Source organism: Oncorhynchus nerka, linkage group LG21 (assembly GCF_034236695.1).
Source record: "Oncorhynchus nerka isolate Pitt River linkage group LG21, Oner_Uvic_2.0, whole genome shotgun sequence".
NCBI lineage: Eukaryota > Metazoa > Chordata > Actinopteri > Salmoniformes > Salmonidae > Oncorhynchus > Oncorhynchus nerka.
This window is the reverse complement of record NC_088416.1, coordinates 16,041,526-16,066,357: the sequence shown is the minus strand read 5'-3', so window position 1 is coordinate 16,066,357 and position 24,832 is coordinate 16,041,526. Positions and strand designations below refer to the sequence as shown.

Here is a 24,832-nt window from a genome sequence, read left to right as displayed (position 1 = left end):
AATCTGTCTGGCCCTGTGGCCTTGTGAATGTTAAATAGTTTAAAGGTCTTACTCACGTCTGCTACGGAGTGCATGATCACACAGTCATCCGGAACAGCTGATACTCTCATGCATGCTTCAGTGCTGCTTGCCTCGAAGCAAGCCTATAAGATATTTAGTTTGACTGGTAGGCTCGTGTCTCTGGGCAGCTCGCGGCTCTGCTTCCCTTTGTAGTCCGTAATAGTTTGCAAGCTCTGCCACATCCGACGAGCATCAGAGTCAGTGGAGTACGATTCAATCTTAGTCCTTTATTGACGCTTTGCCTGTTTGGTGGTTTGTCGGAAGGCATACTGTGATTTCTTATAAGTGTCTGGATTAGAGTCCTTGACTAGGCTACATATACTTTGTCCTTGGTGCTATGGATGTATATTTGTTATGGCTACTGTTAACATGTTGTTTTCCTATCTACTCCTATGTAACTACAGCTTTCCATGTTATGTAGCAGTACTTGGTCTGACTTGAATTACTTTCACATCCATCTTGGATTTCAAGTCATATCTGGGAATTTGACCCCATTGTGATCCCATTCCCAAAGCACTGAACTAGATACTGTATCTCTTTGGTAGCTGGCTGAGGTTCCAGTCACTGTTAAGAAACTATCACCAAGACCTCAAACTGGCTCTGGACGTCTCCTCCTTCTACCAACAGGCTGACACCATCATCTGCACCATCAACAGGAAGGTAAAAAGGCAGAATAGGAATTTGGACAAGAGTTCTATTTTGCACCAGTGATCCTGTAAAGGTACAATCTGCAATATTTACATGCTGTTAAAAGTTTGATTGATTCTTGAAAAATATATGCGCCATGAGAGTACAACTGTCCCCATCATAACCCCAAATATAAGATCGTTTTACTCCATAGTTCCTCTTTATTATTTGAATGGTATGTGTAAATGTGGTCCCAAGGTTCTGCAGATTATCATTGTTTTGTAATTACACGTTATTACACATTGACTCTATGTTATTTGGTTTGTTTGGTAGAGAAGCGTCCTGTCTGGATCCGATAACCAGGGGAGCTGCGGTCAGACAGAGATCTACAATATTGCCAGCCAAATCATGGTGAGCGGCACATGGGGAATGTAGCTCAGAATAATTCATGCATTTATGGTGAAATGCAGCAATGCATCATTCATACATCAGGGTTGTGTTCAGTTCCATTTCAAGTGAAATACTGGTCGTTTACAAATGTTATCATTGAAAATACTCAAATGTACTCCAATAGGAATTTAAAAGGAATACACTGTAGTAGTATGTGTATGGTGTAAGCACATTTTGTAACCTTTATTTAACTAGGCAAGTCAGTTAAGAACAAATTCTTATTTACAATGATGGCCTAGGAACAGTGGGTTAACTGCCTTGTTCAGGGGCAGAACAACATATTTTTTTACCTTGTCAGCTCAGGGATTCGATCTAGCAACCTTTCGGTTACTGGCCCAATGCTCTAACCACTAGGCCACCTGCTCAGTACTCAAGACTACTTCAATCCTAAGTAGAGAGAAACTATCATAAGACAGTGAAACATAACACTAAAATCTAGACTACTCCTTCCTAGACCTTTTCTGAATCTTTTTTGTGGCGTTTCCCCCTTAACCATAGAAGAAGCATTCTATGAAGTGGTGTTACACTTCTGTGTTAAATCTAACCATAGACTTCCATTTTTAAAGAACGTGGGTCGTTTTCCAAGACTGTAAATCAACTGTAAATGAATTGTGTCACATCCATCCACTACCCCCATCCCCTCCTCGACCACTCTCTCTCCAGATGCTGAACGAGACTGTTTCCCGCCTTTCGGACCTCCATCCTACCCTGGCTGCCAGAGTGACACGGAAGCAGGCTGAGGTGCAGGAGAGCTGGGGCCTTCTCCAGGAGGGTAGTGGGTAATAAAGGGTCCTAAAGCCCATAATGTTTCTCTAATGCAGCGTTTCCTAAAATTGGTCCTCGGGACCCCAAGGAGTGCACATTTTGGTTTTTGCCCTAGCACTACACAGCTAATTCAAATGATCAAAGGTTGATGATTAGTTGATTATTTGAATCAGCCGTCTTGTGCTAGGGCAAAAAACAAAATGTGCAGCCCTTGTGGTCCCGAGGACCAAGTTTGGGAAACCTTGCTCTAATGGCTTCCCTATTCCCTATATACTGTAGTTCACTATTTTTGACCAAGGACCATGCGACTCTGGTCAAAAGTAGTGCATTATATAGAGAATAGGGTGCCATTTCAAGTCCTTCTATTATATAATACAGTGTTTCCTAACTCCAGGCCTTGAGTATCCCCAACATCACACATTTGTTGTATCCCTGGATAAAAACACCTGATTCAACTTGATGATTACTTAAGTAGAATCAGATGTGCTTGTCCAGGGCCACAATGTGTGTTGTTGGGGGAACTCGGGAAACACTGATCTAATATCGCATTATCTAGGGGTGTGTTACAAGGATGCCATCTATCATCGTATCTATATATTATGGCAATATTTGCTATAAATGTAAGATCAAATACTAACATCAAAGGATTTTGAGAATGTTTGCAACGTTCACACATGTTTCCTGTTTGGTTGGAGAACGCTGGTTGTAACATAACTCCTGAAACACCTGATTTAACTGTGACAGGGCTGGCCAATGCCCTTCACATAAAAAGGGTTTTACTAAAAGAACTGGAACGGTTTCTTCCAAATTGGGAGATTTATTTTCAATAAATATATAAATACAAAAACAGGCTTCAAAATGGCAGCGCTAAAATGGTAAAAACATGGACTAAAAGATTTAAGCCCCAGAATAAAATAATAATCTTCACTGGTCTATCGTTGCTTACCTCTCTTCCCCACTGGCACTCTCCCACAAACATTTAAAACATCTGTAGCTCATTATCTCATTTAGTGGGAGGGGCCTACAATTACCTCTTTAGCCAATACCAATTCAGACACAAACACTCAGTTACTACACACTTAACTGGTTCAGGTGAATTGGTGGAATCAGATCTCAACTATTGCATGATATGAATAATGTATGTTAAGTAGGAACCATGGAATACAATTAACATAGAAATAAACACTCACAAATACAATTTAAATTAGGGGCAAGGTTCAAATGTTCAAGTGAGGATGTGTTTGCATCACTCAACCCTATCGGTTTATTGAAGACTGTGTATATTTCGCTCCTGAAACCACAGTCTGACAACCAGGTTGCTTAACCAGGTGGAAAATGTACCCAATTGTCATACTTACGTAAAAAATAAAGATATCTTCATGGAAAATGACTCAAGTAAAAGTGAAAGTCACCCAGTAAAATACAACTTGAGTAAAAGTCATAAAGTATTTGGTTTTAAGTAACAAAAGTAAATGTAATTGCTAAAATATACTTAAGAATAAAATAAAATAAAAAAAAGAAATCATTTCAAATGCCTTATAACTTACGGATAGCCATGGACACACTAAGACATCATTTACAAACGAAGCATTTGTGTTTAGTGAGTCCGCCAGATCAGAGGCAGTAGGGATGACCAGGGATGTTCTCTTGATAAGTGTGTGAATTGGACCATTTTCCTGTCCTGAAAAACATTCCAAATGTAACGAGTACTTTTGGGTGTCAGGGAAAATGTATGGAGTAAAAAGTAAATTTTTTCTTTAGGAATGTAGTAAAAGTAAAAGTTACCCCAAAAATGTATTTTTTATTTTTACTTAAGTACTTCACACCATTGCTATTTTTCCCTCCATAAAATCGCTTACATATGGTAGTGCTGAATAAAGTCATCAATGGAGGTCACCAATAACTGAGTTAGCGAGCCGTTGCTACAGTATAATGATATAAAATGGGCAGCCCTTTTGACCCAACCCACACGTCGACTCTGAACTTTTCAACATGTTGATAAACATTGCTTTAACAGTTTACGTCTGGATGAACTCATGGAATATGTATTCCAGATGAAAAGGTTTGATGTGATTAAATGGAAAACATACTCGGTGAATAAGATGATTGTTTTTCTGCTAACACTCGTTGCGTAACTAACAAGACATTCTGACATTAGAACCAATGCCCTAATGGCAACTGAAGCCGACATTGAAATGATTCTTGCCCTAATAAGCCATAGTCTGAGTTTCACTCATAACAAATGCTGTCCAAATAATCGCCATGGAATCAATTCAGGGGAATTCGTTCTTGACATTCTCTTTGTATTATGCAATGCTCCAACTTTAAACATGACATGGATTTCGCAAGCCCCTGTGTCACAGTGAATGTGTTCTGTGTAGGAGCTGGTGCCAAAATGAGATATGGATGAATATCGAGAAAGACATTTTGGGGGGAGATTATACTATACGATAAACCTGCTCCTAATTTCTTCAGCAGATGTGTGCAGGGTGCCTCATAAGTATGGTATGGCCTTGTGACCAGGGATACAAACGGATGTAGCTTATAAAGCTTATTGAACAGAAGTATACTGGTCAGTTACCATGTTGGTCATTCGATTATGGGTTAAATGCACTTCTGCCTTTAAAGTCACATTTTGGAAGTTTAATTACAAATGTTCTACCTCAGATTTTGGATTTAAACTGTATGGTTTACAGAGGCATTAACACATTTCTTAACCCATTGAACCATAACATTTTAGGGTATCAAACCTTTGAAATATAAACAGATGACCCACATTCCAAGCATCTGTGTGGAGAGGTGTGCCCATTTCTGTCCAGTGAGTATCAGTATCACAAACGTTGTATTTTTGTTGTAAGGGCGGCAATGGGCTCTCTTATGTCAAAACTGGAAATAGATTTCTTTAACGGGCGCCAGCGAGAAAGAACGTTCGAATTAAAGACAACCGACAAGACACGACATACACAAAGTGTTCCTTTTTGATTCCAAGATTTCTGACTCCTCCCAGCTGTTCCCTCTCTATTTTATAGTTTCTTTCAAAAACAAAAGCACTTTCCTGAAACCATGACCTCACCCCTTCAGAGGGGGGTGACATCATTACTTTATACCCCTGCCAGCCCCAGTCAGTCACTCCAAGGACAAAGCCCTCTGTCTGTTCAGATTGTCATGGTTGCATAACATGTCATTAGCTAATTCAGCTTATCTGGTGGATCCAGTCAATGTTGTTCATCCTGGGATTTCTGAGTCATGTGACATCTCCAAGCAGAAGCGCTCTAGACATGTTGAGGAGTGCTCAAACTTGTGGGTATGACTTAAACCCTAAAGAATATACAGTAAAACTGATTAACAGGCATCCGCAGCTGCCACAAATGATCCACTTTGGACATATTGTCTCTAATGCATGACAATACGTGCTAAGCCGTGGTTAAGTGGTATTACTCCCTTCGCTATGTACCACAGCCCTGGAGTCCAGAGTTCAACCTTCGTGTCCACCCTTCTGACCTCTCCCCCACATCTATTTACCCCTTTGTTTCCAATCTGCCTACATTAACAGCACTAACATGCAGTATGTGTTTTATTTTAACACTCCACACCACAATGCTTTTCTCTCATCTTCTTTGTGGGGCTGAAAATAGAAGCCTCAGGAAACAATTTTCCTAGTATATCACCGGGGTGGATACAGTACACCAATGTTTGCTGTGGAGAATGAGCATAATATCGTACATTGTAAAAGACTACTTCCGGACACATGACTACCTCTGCATGTTTATTGTTGGCAGCATTTCAGACAGTGACTTTTCTCAAGACAATTTTGAGTTAGTTCTCTATCCGAAACCACAATCACAACAACAGCTTGTTCTTGCTTTATTATGATTTTAGCCCAGTCACTCACATTAACTGTTCTATTTCATTACCAATGAACCTAGCACTGAGAGTATCAACTGGCCTTCTGGATGAAGTAGGGTAGGGTCACCATCATTGATAGAACCAGGGTTACAATAAGTAACCCATAATGTTTTGCCATGCAGGAGCGAGTGGCCAGATTTGCCCACCACCCTTGACATAGACTTCTCCTGTGATGAACCTGGCTCACTGAGTCCAACCAGAGATACGGAACATGAGGCCCAGAGGACCATAGGAAAGGACATCAAAGAGGAACAGAACCGTCTCAAAGGGTTCGAGGTCAGCAGATCCATTTTTCAAATGACTAGGAAATTCTCTTTAAAAGTAGTTAAAGGGATAGTTAACTCAAATTACAAAATTAAGATAGCTCACCCAAATTACAACATTACATATAGGTTTCCTTACCTTTAAAGCAGTCGATTAAAAACTAATATGTAATTTTGTAATATGGGGTGTAATTTGGATGAACTGTTATGAAAAGGGTAAATCATCAGAATAGGTGGTACTTGATACGAAATAGCATTTTAACTCTAATTATATGACCTACTAATGACCTATGTAATTTCATTTTTTTTAGAACATGAAAGACTGTGGTGTCCCCAGGAAGCTGACTGTTTGTCAAGTTGAAGAACAGCCTTTCAAAAGCTATGCCCGAGTCTCCTGTGACACCACCAGCAATCTGGATGACTTGATTGGAAGACGGCGTGTGGAGAGGCAAGGGTATAGACTTTCATCAGCTTCTTGTTTTTTGAAACCAGATTAAATTGTTGATGACACTTTAAGCAGAACATTAAGTTAACGTATGTGCTTGCTTTGCAGAAAGGACCAGACAACCCATTTGAACACTTGTTCTCCAGATTGCCAATCAGAACTTGGTACTCAGTTGCAAAATTCTACCACATCTGCTGAGAAGGTAGCTATGGATTGATTTCTGGTGTTTCTTGTGGTCTGCTACTACAGTACCAGTACTAATACTTTAGAGTAAATATCCAATGACAATGTCCGCGAGATGAACAAGGTGTGTTGATTTTAACGGGGTTTACAACGTTGATACGGTGTAAACATCGAGAGTGAACCCCCAGTGTACTGTAGTTTTCCTTCATCTGCAAATGATTGAATTTGGGCCTGGATGCATCCCACTAGGTTAACCAAACGTCACTTCCTCCTCTTGTTTTCTCTCTTCCTCTTCCGTTTCCTCACTTCCTGTTTCTTGGTTGAAGACTCTGTCATGGCTGAAAGACAACCTTGCTATGTCAATCCCCAGCCACCACACAGCCAGTCTGTGTTGTCCAGATGTGACTAAAAACCTGCCAGCTGATATTTACGAGGACAATGTTGTTTCGAACACGATTTGCTTAGACCTGTCCAAGGGAGTAAGTCTTGTAGCTTTTCTTTGCATAATATGCAGTCTTTATGACGGTACTCCGATTCAGAAAGTGTTACATTGGGCAATTTATACTGAACAAAAATATAAATGTAAAGTGTTGGACCCATGTTTCATGAGCTGAAATAAAATATCCCAGAATTTTTCCATAAGCACAAAAATCTTATTTCTCTCAAATTTTGAGCATAAATTTGTTTACATCTATGTTAGTGAGCATTTCTCCTTTTCCAAGATAATCCATCCACCCGACAGATATCAAGAAGCTGATTAAACAGCATGATCAATACCAGTGGCGATTTTAGCATTTAAATCTTGTTGGGGCAAACAATTTTTTTTTTAATGCATGCCAGCAAAGCTACTACACAAAACAACACTAAACAATACATTAATTGCACTATAATGGCGACAAGTGGTGCCCACAAACTCTGAGGGCCTACATAAAGCTGTCACAACAGCAGAGCTTTCTTTCCAGCACAATGGAGTGAATCCTTGCCATCGCTACACCTGGCTATCAGCAGAGCCTTGTCTGGCAGCGACACAATTCATTCAGCCTCGTTACTGCCTTTTAAAAAACAAAGCTGATATGGCTGACCATATCACCCGGGCATATTACATAAATTATGCAGCAGTACATAAAACATTTTTGGAATCACCTTGTTGTCCTTTGGCAAATTGTCATCAATAAAAATGATTTACAATTCCGAGTTGGATGACCGTTCAAAACGTATTTTCCCGGTCTGACTTCCCAGCTGCAATGCTTGCAATTAGCCACTGTCACTGATTCCTTCCAAACAACTCATTGTTGAATTTGCTATTTCCAAATTGTTGTGTAATGTTTATGTCCAATGGCCGATGAGCACCGATACGTTTGATCTATATTTTCTCATCATTATATTTCTTCATATGACAAGGATTAAAAAGGATTTGCCAGTAGACTTGATTCACGAATCATGATGATGACTGCTAGCTAAAATTATGAAAGTAAGACATTAACATGATCAGTGCAATCACAGCTACTGGACATAGAACGTGATTTGACGTAATTTCTGTGGCTAATGACCGTAAGCCTACCAAAATAACATGCAAACAGGCAAGCCCCCCCCCCCCTCAAAAAAAGAAAGAAAAAATAATATATATACATTTATTTATATATTTTTGCAAATGTGGGTCACCTGCCGTGAATGACGGGTTGCCACTGATTATTACATAGGTCCACATTGTTCTGGGGACAATAAAAGGCCACTCTATAATGTGCAGTTTTGCCACACAACACTGCCACAGATGTTTCAAGTTGAGGGAGAGTGCAATTGGTATGCTGACTGCAGGAGAGTCCACCAGAGCTGTTGTCAGATAATTGAATGTCCATTTCTCTACCATAAGCTGTCTCCAATATAGTTTTAGAGAATTTGGCAGTACGTACAACCGTCCTCACAACCGCAGACCACGTATAACCACGCCAACCCAGGACATCCACACCCGGCATCTTCACCTGCGGGATCGTCTGAGACCAGACACCCGCCCAGCTGATGAAACTCTGGGTTTGTACAACTGAAATAAATTCTGCACAAACTGTCAGAAACCGTCTCAGGGAAGCTCATCCGAGTGCTCGTCATCCTCACCAGGGTCTTAACCTGACTGCAGTTCGGTGTTGTAACTGACTTCAGTGGGCAACTGCTCACCTTCCATGGCCACTGGCATACTGGAGAAGTGTGCTCTTCATGTATGAATCCTGGTTTCAACTGTACTGGGGAGATGGCAAATAGCGTGTATGCCATTGTGTGGGTGAGCAGTTTGTCGATGTCAACGTTGTGAACAGAGTACCCCATGGTCTCAGTGGGGTTATGCTGTTATGCTGATGTCAACAGCCATGAGCTACAGACAACAAACAAAATTGCATTTTACCGATGGCAATTTGAATGCCATGGCAAGATCCTGAGGCCCATTGTCGTGCCATTCATCCGCCGCCATAACCTCATGTTTCAGCATTAAAATGCACGGCCCTGTGTTGCAAGGATCTGTTCACAATTATTGGATGATGCAAATGTCCCAGTTCTTCGATGGCCTGCATACTCACCAGACATGTCACCGATTAAATGTTTGGGAATACGACAGCGTGTTCTAGTTCCCGCCAATATCCAGCAACTTTGCACAGTCATTGAAGAGGAGTGGGACAGCATTCCACAGGCCACAATCAACAGCCTGATCAGCTCAATTTGAAGGAGATGTGTTGTGCTGCATGAGGCAAATGGTGGGCACACCAGATACTGACTGGTTTTCTGATCCTTCTGATAAGGTATCTATGACCAACAGATCCATATCTGTATTTCCAGTCATGTGAAACCCATAGATTAGGGCCTAAATAATTTATTTCAATTTAATTACTTCCTTATATGAACTGTAACTTATTGAAACCTTTGACTGTTGCATGTTGCGTTTATATTTTTGTTCAGTATATGTATGATGAGATTTGCAGGGGCTATCAGAGTTGGGGTCTTTAATTCTGGCAAAGGGTTTAAATTGAACATTACTTTCATTATTTTCCTATTCACTAATAGAATTTACAATTCAGAAATGTATAAATGTGACTGTTAAAATGGAAAATAATTTATTTTATCCTACAAAATGACAGACTAGAGCAAAGATTTATGTTCCATGCTTTGGTACAGGAAAAGCCAGGGTCAACCCAAGGTCAGCACAAAGGTGGTGTGAAGATGGAGGACCTCCTTGGCCAAGTGGAGACGCTATGGGAAGTTCTGAGGAGAAGACATCATAGAAGCATGGTTGATGCAAACAGCTCTGAGAGGCTCAACTTGGAGGTATTGATTATTGGTGTCTATATACTGATCTGGGCCTGTATTCATAGTGTCTCAAAGTCGGAGTGCTGATGTAGGATCAGTTATGTATTTTACATCATATTAATATGATTATATGGATAGGGGGACCTGATCCTAGATCAGCACTCCTATTCTGAGACACTCTTTGGTCCCCAGAGGGCAATGTATGCAGTATTGAAGACAAATCCATGCTATCCTTTGTAGAAGGATGACAATCATGAGACAGACAAGGATCGGCTCGAAGGACGCATGTCAGAATACAGGGCAACCACGGAAAACGTGGAATTCTGGAGCGTCCCAGAAGTCAATGATCTCTCTGAGACATTGGAGGAAAAGAACAGAGGAATGCTGACAGAGCTGCTTAGGTGTCTTGACCAGGATGAAAACTTTGATTATTGTGAGGTAGAGGAACAGGTAAGGTTTCAGCTTTTTCCATTCGCGTGGTTTTCCAATGCCACTTTATTAATGTCCTCCTTGCAAGTCTGTTTCCTCAAACCTCCGTAAAAGGAAGGTGGGGTGTTTTTTCTTCTTCTAGATACATACACTCCCACTAAACCTTCTTTTAGACCTCAACAAGACATGGTCACTGGCCTTGCAGGCAAAGCTAACCACACTCCAATTCTATCATCAGATAACTCAATTAGATTAATACAGCCACAATCTACCAAAATACTGAATAATTATTTGAGTATCATGGCAGACCCTTACTGGACAAATGGATGACCAGGGGTGCATGGACCACCCTATGGAGGAATTGGTGGGGGTCCTGGAGGATCTTGGTGAAGCAGTGGAGAAAAGAGGACATTCCCTCTATCAAAGTCAAGACATCCAAGAACTTATGAGTCAGATAGGAGTTAACTGAACAGTTTTTTTATTTGGATGTGGTCCTCTGTAGCTCAGTTGGTAGAGCATGGTGCTTGCAACGCCAGGATAATGGGTTTGTTTCCCAGGAACCCCCGTAAGTGAAATATGCATGCATGACTGTAAGTCCCTTTGGATAAAAGTGTCTGCTAAATGGCATATATTATATGATTATTTTCTGTTGCTTTTAACATAAAAAACACCAAAAATTTGCACACTTTGCTTGTAGAGTTTCACAAACTGAACAATAGTAACAGAAACAGACTGATGTTACTAGCATTGACTGGTTGAAGTAGTGTAACCAGTCAATGCTAGTAAAGTCAGGCTGTTTCTGCTACTATTGTTCAGTTTGTGAAACTCCACAAGCAAAGTCATTCTTTACCTATGGGCTAAAATAAATTCTGCAATGCCCCCTCTCCTCTCTTCTCTTCTCTCCTTTCCTATCCTCTCCTCTACTATAGCAATCAACACTGAAGCTGCGCATCAACCAGCTCTTGTCCAGGTGTGCAGAGTTCAGCATGGACATTCTGGACACTGAGACAGACATGGCGGTCAGATGTGAGCCCAATAGTTCTGAACTCAAGGGACTGCAGGAGCAACAGGATGAGCTAGAGGTATATACAGTATATGTATGTGTGTTAAAAAGAGGACATTCCCTCTATCAAAGTCCAAGACATCAAAGAACTTAGGAGTCAGGTTGACTGAACAGTTTTTTATTTGGATGTGGTCCTCTGTAGCTCAGTTGTTAGAGCATGGTGCTTGCAATGCCAGGATAGTGGGTTCCCAGGACCTGTCATTTGATAGGGTACCAGTCAAAAGTTTGGACACACTTATTCATTCAAGGGTTTTTCTTTATTTTTACTATCATGTAGTAACCAAAAAAGTCTTAAACAAATTAAAATAGGTTTTATATTTTTGAAGAATCTAAGTAGCCACCCTTTGCCTCGATGGCAGCTTTGCACACTCTTGGCATTCTCTCAACCAGCTTCACCTGGAATGATTTTCCAACAGTCTTGAAGGAGTTCCCACATATGCTGAGCACTTGTTGACTGCTTTTCCTTCACTCTGTGGTCCAACTCATCCCAAACCATCACAATTGGTTTGAGGTTGGGTGATTGTGCAGGCCAGGTCATCTGATGCAGCACGCCATCACTCTCCTTCTTGTTAAAATAGCCCTCACACAGCCTGGAGGTGCATTTTAGGTCCCACTAAGCGCAAACCAGATGGGATGGCGTATCACTGCAGAATGCTGTGATAGCCATGCTGGTTGAGTGTGCCTTGAATTCGAAATAAATCACAGACAGTGTCACCAGCAAAGTACCATCACACCACCTCCTCCATGCTTCACCATGGGAACTACACATGCGGAGATCATCCGTTCACCTACTCTGCGTCTCACAAAGACACAGTGGTTGGAACCAAAAATCTCAAATTAGTTTGATATTAATAGTTAACGATTATATACTTAACTAATAGTAAGACATTTCTGTTCTATTAATGCTGTCTTTCTGTAAAAGGATGGTTTCCACTAACGTCCTGCCGTTAGTCTGGGAGTGTAGTCAAGCAATGGGTTTTGCTTGAGATCGCTTGAGCTGACAATGATTTAAAAACCTAGTTCCCAAAGAACACAGTGGCCTCCATCATTCTATTTATTTATTTTTTATGTTTCTTTGTGATAGACAATTGATAGTTACAGTCTTGTCCCATCGAGAGGTGAAGGTAGAGAGCCATGCGTCCTCCGAAACACAACCCTGCCAAGCCGCAACCCTGCCAACCCTGCTTTCCGGTCATGGCCGGCTGTGACACAGCCTGGGATCGAACCCAGGTCTGTTGTGACGTCTCAAGCACTGCAATGCAGTGCCTTAGACCGCCGCGCCATTCGGGAGGCTGACCTCCATCATTCTAAAATGGAAGAAGTTTGGAACCACCAAGACTTCCTAGAGCTGGCCGCCCGGCCACACTGAGCAATCGGGGCAGAAGGTTCTTGGTCAGGGAGGTGACCAAGAACCCGATGGTCACTCTGACAGAGCTCCAAAGTTTCTCTGTGGAGATGGGAGAATCTTCCACGAGGACAACCATCTCTACAGCACTCTACCAATCAGGCCTTTATGGTAGACTGGCCACTCCTCAGTAAAAGGCACATGACACCCCGCTTGGAGTTTGCCAAAAGGCACCTAAAGGACTCAGACCATGAGAAACAAGATTCTCTGGTCTGATGAAAGCAAGATTGAAATCTGAATGGTCTGAATGCCAAGCGTCATGTCTGGAGGAAACCTGACACCATCCCTAAGGTGAAGCATGGTGGTGGCAGCATCATGCTGTGGGGATGTTTCTCAGCAGCAGGGACTGGGAGACTAGTCAGGATCGAGGCAAAGATGAATGGAGCTAACTACAGAGAGATTCTTGATGAAAATCTGCTCCAGAGCACTCAGGACCTTAGAATGGGCGAAGGTTCACCTTCCAACAGGACAACGACCCTAAGCACACAGCCAAGACAGCGTAGGAGTGGCTTCGGGACAGTCTCTGAATGTCCTTGAGTGGCCCAGCCAGAGACAGGACTTGAACCTGATCAAACATCTCTGGAGAGACCTGAAAACAGCTGTGCAGCGACGATCCCTATCCAACCTGACAGAGCTTGAGAGGATCTGCAGAGAATGAGTGAAACTCCACAAATACAGGTGTGCCAAGCTTGAGGCATCATACCCAAGAAGACTCAAGGCTGTAATTGCTGCCAAAGGTGCTTCAACAAAGTACTGTGTAAAGGGTATGAATACTTATGTAAATGTTATATTTCAATGTTTTATTTAATACATTTGCAAACATTTTTTGAATAGGGCTGTAACGTAACAAAATGTGGAAAAAGTCAAGAGGTCTGATTGCATTGTTTAGTCCAGTGTCTTCAGAGATATTGTGTATGCTTCAGCTTTCTTTAACACTCCATAGCATTGTATTAAAAAAAAACTCTAGAATTGTCAGATCTCATCTCAGAGTCATAGACTTTACACCTGTGTTAAAATTTCGAACATCATTAATAAAGGATAGTTCTCTCAAACTATCCAGCATAAGCTGTCAATAGTGTAATCTTGGCTATCCAGTCATGATACATGATGAGTTCAATCATACTAGCCATGGTGTCCCTCTGTTTGAAAGACCAGAAAAAAATATAGATTTTGTTTTCATAGCAGAATGCAACCCTATGTCCATTATCTATCATAAGATTATGACAGGCGTTATTAGTTGGATTGGATAGGTTTTGAGCCTCTGTCAGGCTTAAACTCTGATACAAAAATATTCAACTCACCTGCGAGAGTGTAATTGTTCCACATACAGTATAAAACATACAGTATGATCTTCTTTCAGAGGGACTATCAGGTCATAAAAGAGGAGGTGGAGGAGATTGAGGGACTGGCTTCGCAACTACATGTCCTCCTACCTGAGATGGCAGGGGCTTTGGGGGAGAACGTCTATGCGACCCAGCAAGCTTGGCAGGAGTTGGGCTGGAGCATCGCAGAGAACCAATGCAACCTCCAACAATTTCAGCAACTGCAAGATTTTCTTAGGGCCTACCTGGTCATGATGTAAGGGATTACACACACAGTCAAATATTGTTCTTGGTACAATTGGTTCAACTGGAATGTTGCACCTGTTTTGTCCTGAATAATGTACATGTATATGTTTAGTGCTCATGAATGCTTATTGTAATAACCAATTTACCTACTGAGCCCCCCCCCCCTCCCTCTCCTCTCCTCTCCCTCCCATACAGCTCATGGACAGAGGACACACAGACTTGCATTTTCTCAGAGGCTTCAGCCCAGCAGTGGAGATTGGCAGAATCGAGTGTTCCATCTGAGCTAGATCTGAGGATAGAGCAGAAGTTTGACGAGTTTGACAAGCTCGCTGCTGCTGGGCAGAAGCTTATCAAGGAGCGACATCACTTGGCAGATATTGTGAGATATTTTACAAGTGTCACAAACATATTTTGCCCTGTGGACTACAGCCTTTGAAAAGACTGTGATTAATAAAATTATTTTGTACTTTCACTTGTTTTAAAAATGGAACTAGTCTATTTGCACAGACCCCAAATGACCCAACCATTAGAAGAGACTGAAAATATCTGGCAACTGTTTCTACAGATAAAGGAGAGGACTGAGGAACTGCAAAGCATGCTGGGATGGATCCTGGTGTACTGGAGGGCACAGAAAGACCAGCTGGGTCGGGAGAGGTCAGGGGATTCAAGAAGAAGTGATGCCCCTCAGGGAGACGCAACCAGATTTTCACAAGGCCAACCCCAGGTAGGATATCCCTGCTACCCCCTAAATAATGTATTATAATAATAAATAATAAAAGGATATCCCTGCTTTCACATCAATGCGATATTTATTTGTTATAACAAATTCTTTCAGAACAATACCACTGTTCTCTATTAGAATTCGACACATTTAATGCACTGAACTATATCGCTGTGGTGAAGCTACTGTATACATGTGTAATGTGTGTAGAAGACCAAGTGCTTTCTGACGATATTCAACCTGCCCAAATCTTGGCAAAATATGCTCCTAAGGATCAAGGCTTATTGAACAAAACCTCAAAAATAATTGTAAAAATAGTTGAAATTGGAGTTATTGAACAAAAATCTTTGGTTTTCTTTGCAGAATCTATCCTCTCTGGCAGAACACAAGTCCTCGGAAAGACTGTCCACAAAGCACAGGCTGATGGTGGCGAGCCGGTTTGAAGGACCACAAAAATCCCAACCGGGGATAGGTCACCATGGAGAAAACTTTGCCAAGCTGGTAAACGTCACACCACACGTCCCCTTGGCTGTGGCAGTAAACTCGCCCAGCATTATCCTTGAAGAGCCCTGTGCTACTGTCACCCCACTGGGCAGCAGCATCAACCTCATCCTCAGTTTTGACCAACAGCCACCAGGGGGCAGTCTGCAACAGGGGCCAGTGGAGCCAAGGCAGGCAGTGGAACCTGTGCATAGGGTGAGTACAGATCACCACATATTCATATGTACATACCACAAGACAACATCAACCAAATTAAAAGGGAGGATGCAAAGTTTTGGACAACAGTCAAATTTGAATTATGTTGCTGTAGATGTCTGTAAGCAGGTAGTTGACCCAACGTGTACGATGATGTTATACTGTCAAGTCTACCTAAAAGGCACAAATACACAACATGGCCAAATGTATGTGGACACCCCTTCAAATGAGTGGATTCGGCTATTTCAGCCACACCTGTTGCTAACGGGTGTATAAAATTGAGCACACCACCATGCAATGTCCGTAGACAAACATTGGCAGTAGAATGGCTTATACTGAAAAGCTCAGTGACATTCCATGTGGCACAGTCATAGGATGCCACCTTCCAAACAAGTCAGTTTGAACATTTCTGCCCTGGTCAACTGTAAGTGGAAACGTCTAGAAGCAACAATGGCTCAGTCGCGAAGTGGTTGGCCCCACAAGCTCACAGAACGGACCGCCGAGTGCTGAAGCGCGGAAAAATCGTCTGTCCTTGGTTGCAACATTCACTATCGAGTTCCAAACTGCCTCTGGAAGCTACGCCAGCGCAAGAACTGTTTGTCGGGAGCTTCATGAAATGGATTTCCATGGCCGAGCAGCTGCACACACACACTTCACCATCTGGCAGTTCGACAAACAAATCGGGGTTTGGCGGATACCGGGGGAACGCTACCTGCCCCAATGCATAGTGCCATGGTGCTTGCCTATGGAGCTGTGAGGGGAACGGCACCTCAGTACCTCCAGGCTCTGATCAGGCCCTACACCCAAACAAGGGCACTGCGTTCATCCACCTCTGGCCTGCTCGCCTCCCTACCACTGAGGAAGTACAGTTCCCGCGCAGCCCAGTCAAAACTGTTCACTGCTCTGGCCCCCCAATGGTGGAACAAACTCCCTCACGACGCCAGGACAGCGGAGTCCATCACCACCTTCCGGAGACACCTGAAACCCCACCTCTTTCAGGAATACCTAGGATAGGATAAAGTAATCCTTCTCACCCCCCCCCCCCCCTTAAAAGATTTAGATGCACTATTGTAAAGTGGCTGTTCCACTGGATGTCTTAAGGTGAACGCACCAATTTGTAAGTCGCTCTGGATAAGAGCGTCTGCTAAATGACTTAAATGTAAATGTAAATGATGCCAACTGTAACGTTTGGGGGAGGAGGAATAATGGTCTGGGGCTGTTTTTCCATGGTTCAGCCAAGGCCCCTTAGGTACAGGGAAGGGAAATATTAACCCTACAGCATACAGTGACACTCTAGACCAGGAGTGGGCAATTCCAGTCCTCGGGGGCCTGATTGGTGTCACAGTTTTGCCCCAGCTAACCCACCTGACTCCAATAATCACCTAATCATGATCTTCAGTTTAGAATGCAATTTGATTAATCAGCTGTGTTTTCTAGGGATGTAGAAAAAGTGTGACACCAATCAGGCCCCAGAGGATTGAAGTTGCCCACCTCTGTTCTAGATGATTGGTTAACTTCAACTTTGTGGCAACAATTTGGGGAAGGCCCTTTCCAGTTTAAGCATGACAATGACCCCGTGCACAAAGTGAGGTCCATACAGAAATGGTTTGTCGAGATCGGTGTGGAAGAACTTGACTGGTCTGCAGAGAGCCCTGAACTCAACCCCATCGAACACCTTTAGGATGAATTGAAATGCCAACTGCGAGCCTCACTAATGTTCTTATTGCTGAATGGAAGCAAGTCCCCACAGCAATGTTCCAACATCTAGTGAAAAGCGTTCCCAGAAGAGTGGAGGCTATTATAGCAGCAAAAGTGGGGACCAACTCCATATTAATGCCCATGATCGACGAGCAGGTGTCCACATACTTTTGGCCATGTAGTGTATTTTAACACAAAACATCTAGTAGAACCTCAAGACTTTCAGGCACATTTCTATTGTGTTTATCTTAAAAAGCTTTAGACTGGGATAGGGAGAGCTGATCCTAATGGCCTAGAGCAGCTATTAGTAAAGGAATGTGCTGTAAGATTTCTGTAAGGTCCCCCATTCCAGAAGTGGTGTTTCATCAACTTGGCTCACACTCAGTGGATTAGTCATGGTCAAGCCATTGCCACTGCAGCTGGGTATGAGACCACCTCATCCCCATGTGATTTTGATAAGTTTTGCAGAATGTCTGATCCCACTTTGAAGGCTTGCAGCTGAAGTAATGTCTTAAAATAACGTACAGTATTTTCCTACAGAATCAACTACATATTTCATAAAGTTTGCATGAGTATCAAATTGGTTCTCCGTAAATTAATCTAAGATGTCTTTGATCATAGTTGCATAAGCATTTAACTTCAAGGATAATGAAAGTCTCATTTTGCAGTGTTTTGTATTTTAATACATCCAATTATCTTAATCTTTTTCAGGTGAGCACCTATCTGCAAGTCACAGATGGAAGTCCTGTTTTTGAAGAGGTGGCATCGCCTCATATCACAGACACGAGCCACGTGTCGACCACCGTTTCCACAAGCTCAACCAACTCCACTTTCATACCCCAAGTCAGGACTGTCTTGCTCCCCACCTTAACCAGAACCAGTACCACCTCTACCTTAAACCTGAAGGGACCGATGAAGAGGAGGAAGAAAATTACACACAGGCACACTGTGACTGGCATTATCGGAATGCCCAAGCCGGAGGGGGTTACTACCGTGCCCATCGGCGCCACACACAGAGCCTACACCTGGCCACTGGAGGATAAGAAGGAATGCCATGCCAAACAAGGGAGTCCAGTTAATACAGAACTCCAACTGTATATCAAAAATAATTCTGTGGTGAGTGTCATAGATGGAAACTCTTCAGACACGTCAAGCATTCCTACCGTTCCTACCATCCAGGGGCATTTCTTGCATGGGCCCAATGAGATGACCATTAGGCAAGACAAGAGCCACTATGGCGTTATCCCTCTTGGGTCGATGTTGAGCTTTGACCTACCCAAGGATTGGGGGAAAATCTCACAGATAGGTGCAAAAGACCTCACAACAGAGAAAGTGCCTTCTGAAGCCAATTTGGACCATGCCAGTCCACCTTTGAATCTGTATATCTCAAACACACTCGGTCAGACTCACGTATCGTCCAAAGTAATTGGACAGACTTTCGCCCTCAGTCCAGAGAAGGAAAGGCATCTTGAAGCTGATGGGGAACATGACAGTCCGAATGGTTCACCTTCGATTCTATGTAGACCGCCAGGATCAAATACACTCAGTCTAACTCAGAAAGTGATTGGGCAGAATTTCACCCTCAGTCCAGGGGAGGAAAGTATCTGCAAAACAGGGGACTTTGCTGGTCAAAATGGTTCACCTTTGAATCTATACAAATTGGCAGACTCAAACACACTCAGTCAGACTCACAAAGTGATTGGACATACATTCACCCTCAGTCCGAAAGAGGAAAGGAGCTGCGAAACAGCAAGGCAGGACTCGCAGAAGGTGAGCGCAGAGTCTGTTTCTTTTTTGGTTCAGTGTATCTCGCTTCCTGAGAAAGATGACGTCCTTCACGACCTAAGATGCGTCACAAGGAGTCCTGCCCTTGCTGCTGGACATGAGAACATTTTCTCCAGCACTGTTGGTATCCACGATGAGGATAGGGTTGAGATTTCTATTCCAGTGGCCATTTTGGACTCTAACAAGCAACGCACTGAACCAAACTGCAGCAGCTCGATGCATGACCACACCCACACTGAACCGTCACAGAACCACAAGCACAACTGTTTAAGTGTTCACACTAAGATTCAAGACCTCAATAACCACATATACTTCCCTTCTGCAAAGAGACAATTCACTTTCCAAAGTGCACTTCGAGTTGTAGAGATCAAGGTCTTGTCTACTGTGTCTGAAGACTCCACATGGATGGGTGTGCGCAGGTCTGGACGAGTCATTGTGTGCTCTGAGGACAACTGTTGCGTGTGCTCCGACAGCTCCGCACCAATGATGGTATTGGAAAAAGAAACTTCACCCAAAAGAGAACCAGATCATATTCATCCTGATCATTGGCAGTTTGAGGAGGAGGAAGAGGAGCTGGAGGATATTTGGAATGGCACAGACCGGGAAAGAGCGCCTTGAATTACTGTGGTCCAAAAATACGAGGTATTTAGATCAACAAGTGTCCATCTTGTATTTGTATATATCTGCACTCATAACACACACACACACACACACGCAATGCATCTGCCATAGTGTAATATACATACATTCTTGCATTAATATTTCTACACACAAACCAGCTGATTTCATACTGCAAAGTGTAGCCTAAGTAAATACAGTGGGGCAAAAAAGTATTTAGTCAGCCACCAATTGTGCAAGTTCTCCCACTTAAAAAGATGAGAGAGGCCTGTAATTTTCATCATAGGTACACTTTAACTATGACAGACAAAATGAGAAGAAAAAAATCCAGAAAATCCCATTGTAGGATTTTTTATGAATTTATTTGCAAATTATGGTGGAAAATAAGTATTTGGTCAATAACAAAAGTTTGTCTCAATACTTTGTTATATACCCTTTGTTGGCAATGACAGAGGTCAAACGTCTTCACAAGGTTTTCACACACTGTTGATGGTATTTTGGCCCATTCCTCCATGCAGATCTTCTCTAGAGCAGTGATGTTTTGGGGCTGTTGCTGGGCAACACGGACTTTCAACTCCCTCCAAAGATTTTCTATGGGGTTGAGATCTGGAGACTGGCTAGGCCACTCCAGGACCTTGAAATGCTTCTTACGAAGCCACTCCTTCGTTGCCCAGGCGGTGTGTTTGGAATCATTGTCATGCTGAAAGACCCAGGCACGTTTCATCTTCAATGCCCTTGCTGATGGAAGGAGGTTTTCACTCAAAATCTCACGATACATGGCCACATTCATTCTTTCCTTTACACGGATCAGTCGTCCTGGTCCCTTTGCAGAAAAACAGCCCCAAAGCATGATGTTTCCACCCCCATGCTTCATAGTAGCTATGGTGTTCTTTGGATGCAACTCAGCATTCTTTGTCCTCCAAACACGACGAGTTGAGTTTTTACCAAAAAGTTATATTTTGGTTTCATCTGACCATATGACATTCTCCCAATCTTCTTCTGGATCATCCAAATGCTCTCAAGCAAACTTCAGACGGGCCTGGACATGTACTGGCTTAAGCAGCGGGACACGTCTGGCACTGCAGTATGAGTCCCTGGCGGCGTAGTGTGTTACTGATGGTAGGCTTTGTTACTTTGGTCCCAGCTCTCTGCAGGTCATTCACAATGGCCCCCCGTGTGGTTCTGGGATTTTTGCTCACCGTTCTTGTGATCATTTTGACCCCACAGGGTGAGATCTTGCGTGGAGCCCCAGATCGAGGGAGATTATCAGTGGTCTTGTATGTCTTCCATTTCCTAATAATTGCTCCCACAGTTGATTTCTTCAAACCAAGTTGCTTACCTATTGCAGATTCAGTCTTCCCAGCCTGGTGCAGGTCTACAATTTTGTTTCTGGTGTCCTTTGACAGCTCTTTGGTCTTGGCCATAGTGGAGTTTGGAGTGTGACTGTTTGAGGTTGTGGACATGTGTCTTTTATACTGATAACACGTTCAAACAGGTGCCATTAATACAGGTAACGAGTGGAGGACAGAGGAGCCTCTTAAATAAGAAGTTACAGGTCTGTGAGAGCCAGAAATCTTGCTTGTTTGTAGGTGACCAAATACTTATTTTCCACCCTAATTTGCAAATCAATTAATTAAAAATCCTACAACGTGATTTTCAGATTTTTTTTCTTCTAATTTTGTCTGTCAAAGTTGAAGTGTACCTATGATGAAATTTACAAGCCTCATATTTTTAAGTGGGAGAACTTGCACAATTGGTTGCTGACTAAATACTTTTTTGTCCCACTGTAAGTAACATTGATTTAGATTTCAGACTTTTACATTTCAATTCTAAATCAAGTTCTACATGGACACCGCATTAGGAAAAGCTTGAAGTGTATGCATGTCTGTTTTAACACAGATAACATCTTTTGATACAGCCTGAACATTCTGAGTGAACAATTTTCTGAAAGAGATTGAACTGGTTTTGCCTTGAACAACTCAATTTTAATCTTCAATGTATTCTCATGTTCCTTCTTCTCCCACCAGGTGGTGACCATGCCACACTGAAGCACAGACCAGTGACCAACCAGCCAGAGATTAAAGTGTCCCTAAACGTATAGCGTCTCAGAGTAGGAGTGCTGATCTAGGATTAGTTTGCTTTTTTTTTAGATCATAATGAATAAGATTATATGACAGATCCTAGATCAGCACTCTTAACTCTGAGATGCTTTGTGGGATTCGGACCCAGATCTATGATCAGTTTATTCTCCCCCTTTTCCAATCTTGACTCCAAATGGACTTTTACTTCACTTCACATTGTCTCAGTGACATTAGAGGACTATCGTGTGCAAGCAGCAGTGGTGGAAAAAGTACTCAATTGTCATACCTTAATAGAAAATGACTCAAGTCAAAGTCACACAGTACACTATTACTTGAGTAAAAGTCCAAAGGTATTTGGTTTTAAATATACTTAAGTATCAAAAGTAAATTGAATTGCTAAAATGTACTTAAGTATCAAAAGTAAAAGTATAAACCACTTCAAATTGCTTATATTTAGCAAACCAGATGGCACAATAATAAAACAAATGTTTTAATTGACGGATAGTACTTTGGGTGTCAGGGAAAATGTATGGAGTAAAAAGTATATTATTTTCTTTAGGAATGTAGTGAAGAAAAATTAAAAGTTGGCAAAAATATAAATAGTAAAATACAGATATCCCCCCCAAAATACTTAAGTACTTTACACTTTACAGTCTGCAAGAATCTCACTACAGGAGACTGAAAACATCCATACAAGACCAAAGTAGTCATGCATGTACTGTTCTTTAATAAGGGAAATTAGACAGAATTCCCCATATTAAACTCTTACCTGTGATTTTGACTTGGTATCCTCAACCCTTTTTTTTAACCCTTATTTTACCAGGTAAGTTGGACACATTCTCATTTACAGTAATGACCTGGGGAATAGTTACATGGGAAAGGAGGGGGTGATGAATGAGCCAATTGGAAGCTGGGGATGATTAGGTGGCCATGATGGTATGAGGGCCAGATTGGGAATTTAGCCAGGACATCGGGGGTTAACACCCCTACTCTTATAAGTGCCATGGGATCTTTAGAGACCACAGAGAGTCAGGACATCCCATACCAAACATCCCATACCAAAGATGGATTTCCACTCAATAATTGATGGATGTCAATGGACAATGGAGGGCCGAACCATTACAATCTTTGTGACTCTTTCCATTGGTTACTGGCTGTTACCATGAATTGACTGCCTGATACAACACAAAACAATACACATTATTATATTGAAGCAATCAGACACTTGATGCAGGGTCACAAGTAGTGCAATACACTGAACTGAATAGACTTACCCCATTGAATACCATACAAGACGATCAAAATGTATTTGCTCCTTCTCTTTAATGCCACTTGGTGTCTGATTTCTTTCAACTGTGTATGAATTGCATGCAGGGCACATAAAGAAAGAACTGCCATTGATACCTATTTTAATCTGCTGTACAGTAGACTATCATTTATAATTGTAATCACTTTTGTAAAGAAAAAATAAATAAATCAAAGAATTTGCAGTCTCTGTTCATATTGAATTGAAGTGGTTTGTCTGTTTATTAGTTGTAATAGAGAAACCTATTTCAGGTTATCATGAAGAAGTTCAACCTCTCATACTCGTTCGATGAATTTGAAGTATCTAGGAAGATTGCCTTTTACGAGTAGACATTTTAGATGGTCAGGCTCAGATATATTCACTTTATTATTGTTACAAAAAGCAAGACAACTTGTAGTCCAATTCGTGGCTGTGCAAACTTCCAGTTGGGGCCAGTAATAGACCATTTAAGAGCCTTCATTTAATTAGGCTACTTTATGTGGACACAATGTGGACCAATGTGAATTCATTGTCGAGCAGTACAGGAAAGATAATGTGTCACTACTATTACTTATGCTCATGTTTTCATTACTGTATTCTGTATGATTTTACTCATTCTTTCTGCATTATTTGTGTCTATGTTTCAGCAATTACAAGTGATGATTGACATCTCAGAGAACAAACGAGCAATAACGTCACGGTAGGCCAGCCTATCCCTAAACAAATGACCGCATGGGATAGGCGGGACTTCTGCCGATGCTGCCAGCGCGACTCAACAGAAACTAGTTGTATAGACAGACACAGCTAGGCCTATTGATACAGATCATGAATTGTAGGGACGGGGCTTTGTCTAGTTGCAATTGCAAAAAGTCTTTGGTAAACACAGTTTATTCTTCAACTAGGATGTTAAGCCTTCAAGTTAATCGTTTTGGATAAAATGGGATTGGAGTTATCTAGATCTCGTCTGAGGTAAGATCTTTTTTGTTGTTTAAGTAATTCGATTAAAGTAGCCACATTTATAAGAATTACACTTTGGCATGAATTGGTATTGTTCAAATGGTATAACCGAATGCAACTTTAAAAGTCGGCCTGACCATCTAAATCTGGTGTATAATGGTAAAAACAACAGCGAGATCTGAAAAGGTTCTGCGATTCTATTGTGCTGTGAGTTCGCCTTCAACAGCGGGCTCTCTAGCCTAAATTACATTAACTTTTCATTAGAAGCAAGACACCGTTCATAAATTGTAGACTGGACTGATATTTTGAATCCAGAATTGATACGATACGGCTTCTTGATGTTGTACAAATAACAGCGCTAGTTCAACTTCTTTCCTTTGAGTTAAATGTTGATTGTTTGCAAAACTCACTGCATGTTATGTTGGGATTCAAGGGAAGAGGTAAAAACGACTGTGGTGTGAAGTGGGTATACAAATATTTAGCCAAAATTATACTAACTTTTTTGTGAAGAATTCTATGAGAAACAGTGACATACACAC

At 41.9% G+C, this 24,832-nt stretch overlaps 1 protein-coding gene across 4 annotated transcripts in view; it reads left to right on the top strand.

The window, feature by feature from the left end:
• The window catches only part of LOC115103960 (uncharacterized), a 31,472-nt gene extending 7,913 nt beyond the window's left edge, over positions 1 to 23,559 (top strand). The window contains exons 4-20 of one of the 4 annotated variants that reach the window (XM_029625031.2): positions 606 to 720; positions 1,021 to 1,098; positions 1,801 to 1,916; positions 5,931 to 6,084; positions 6,383 to 6,525; positions 6,625 to 6,718; positions 7,026 to 7,178; positions 9,856 to 10,005; positions 10,228 to 10,437; positions 11,346 to 11,498; positions 14,245 to 14,462; positions 14,648 to 14,831; positions 15,018 to 15,176; positions 15,537 to 15,674; positions 15,804 to 15,869; positions 18,279 to 19,994; positions 21,998 to 23,559. In XM_029625031.2, coding sequence (XP_029480891.1) covers positions 606 to 720; positions 1,021 to 1,098; positions 1,801 to 1,916; positions 5,931 to 6,084; positions 6,383 to 6,525; positions 6,625 to 6,718; positions 7,026 to 7,178; positions 9,856 to 10,005; positions 10,228 to 10,437; positions 11,346 to 11,498; positions 14,245 to 14,462; positions 14,648 to 14,831; positions 15,018 to 15,176; positions 15,537 to 15,674; positions 15,804 to 15,869; positions 18,279 to 19,970 — 3,823 coding nt within the window. In that variant the 3' untranslated portion in view covers positions 19,971 to 19,994; positions 21,998 to 23,559. Of the gene's footprint in view, positions 1 to 605; positions 721 to 1,020; positions 1,099 to 1,800; positions 1,917 to 5,930; positions 6,085 to 6,382; positions 6,526 to 6,624; positions 6,719 to 7,025; positions 7,179 to 9,855; positions 10,006 to 10,227; positions 10,438 to 11,345; positions 11,499 to 14,244; positions 14,463 to 14,647; positions 14,832 to 15,017; positions 15,177 to 15,536; positions 15,870 to 18,278; positions 19,995 to 21,997 lie in introns of all 4 variants that reach the window. The other 3 variants (XM_029625030.2, XM_029625032.2, XM_029625033.2) reach the window with 3 other exon arrangements.
• The last annotated feature ends 1,273 nt before the right edge of the window (positions 23,560 to 24,832 follow it).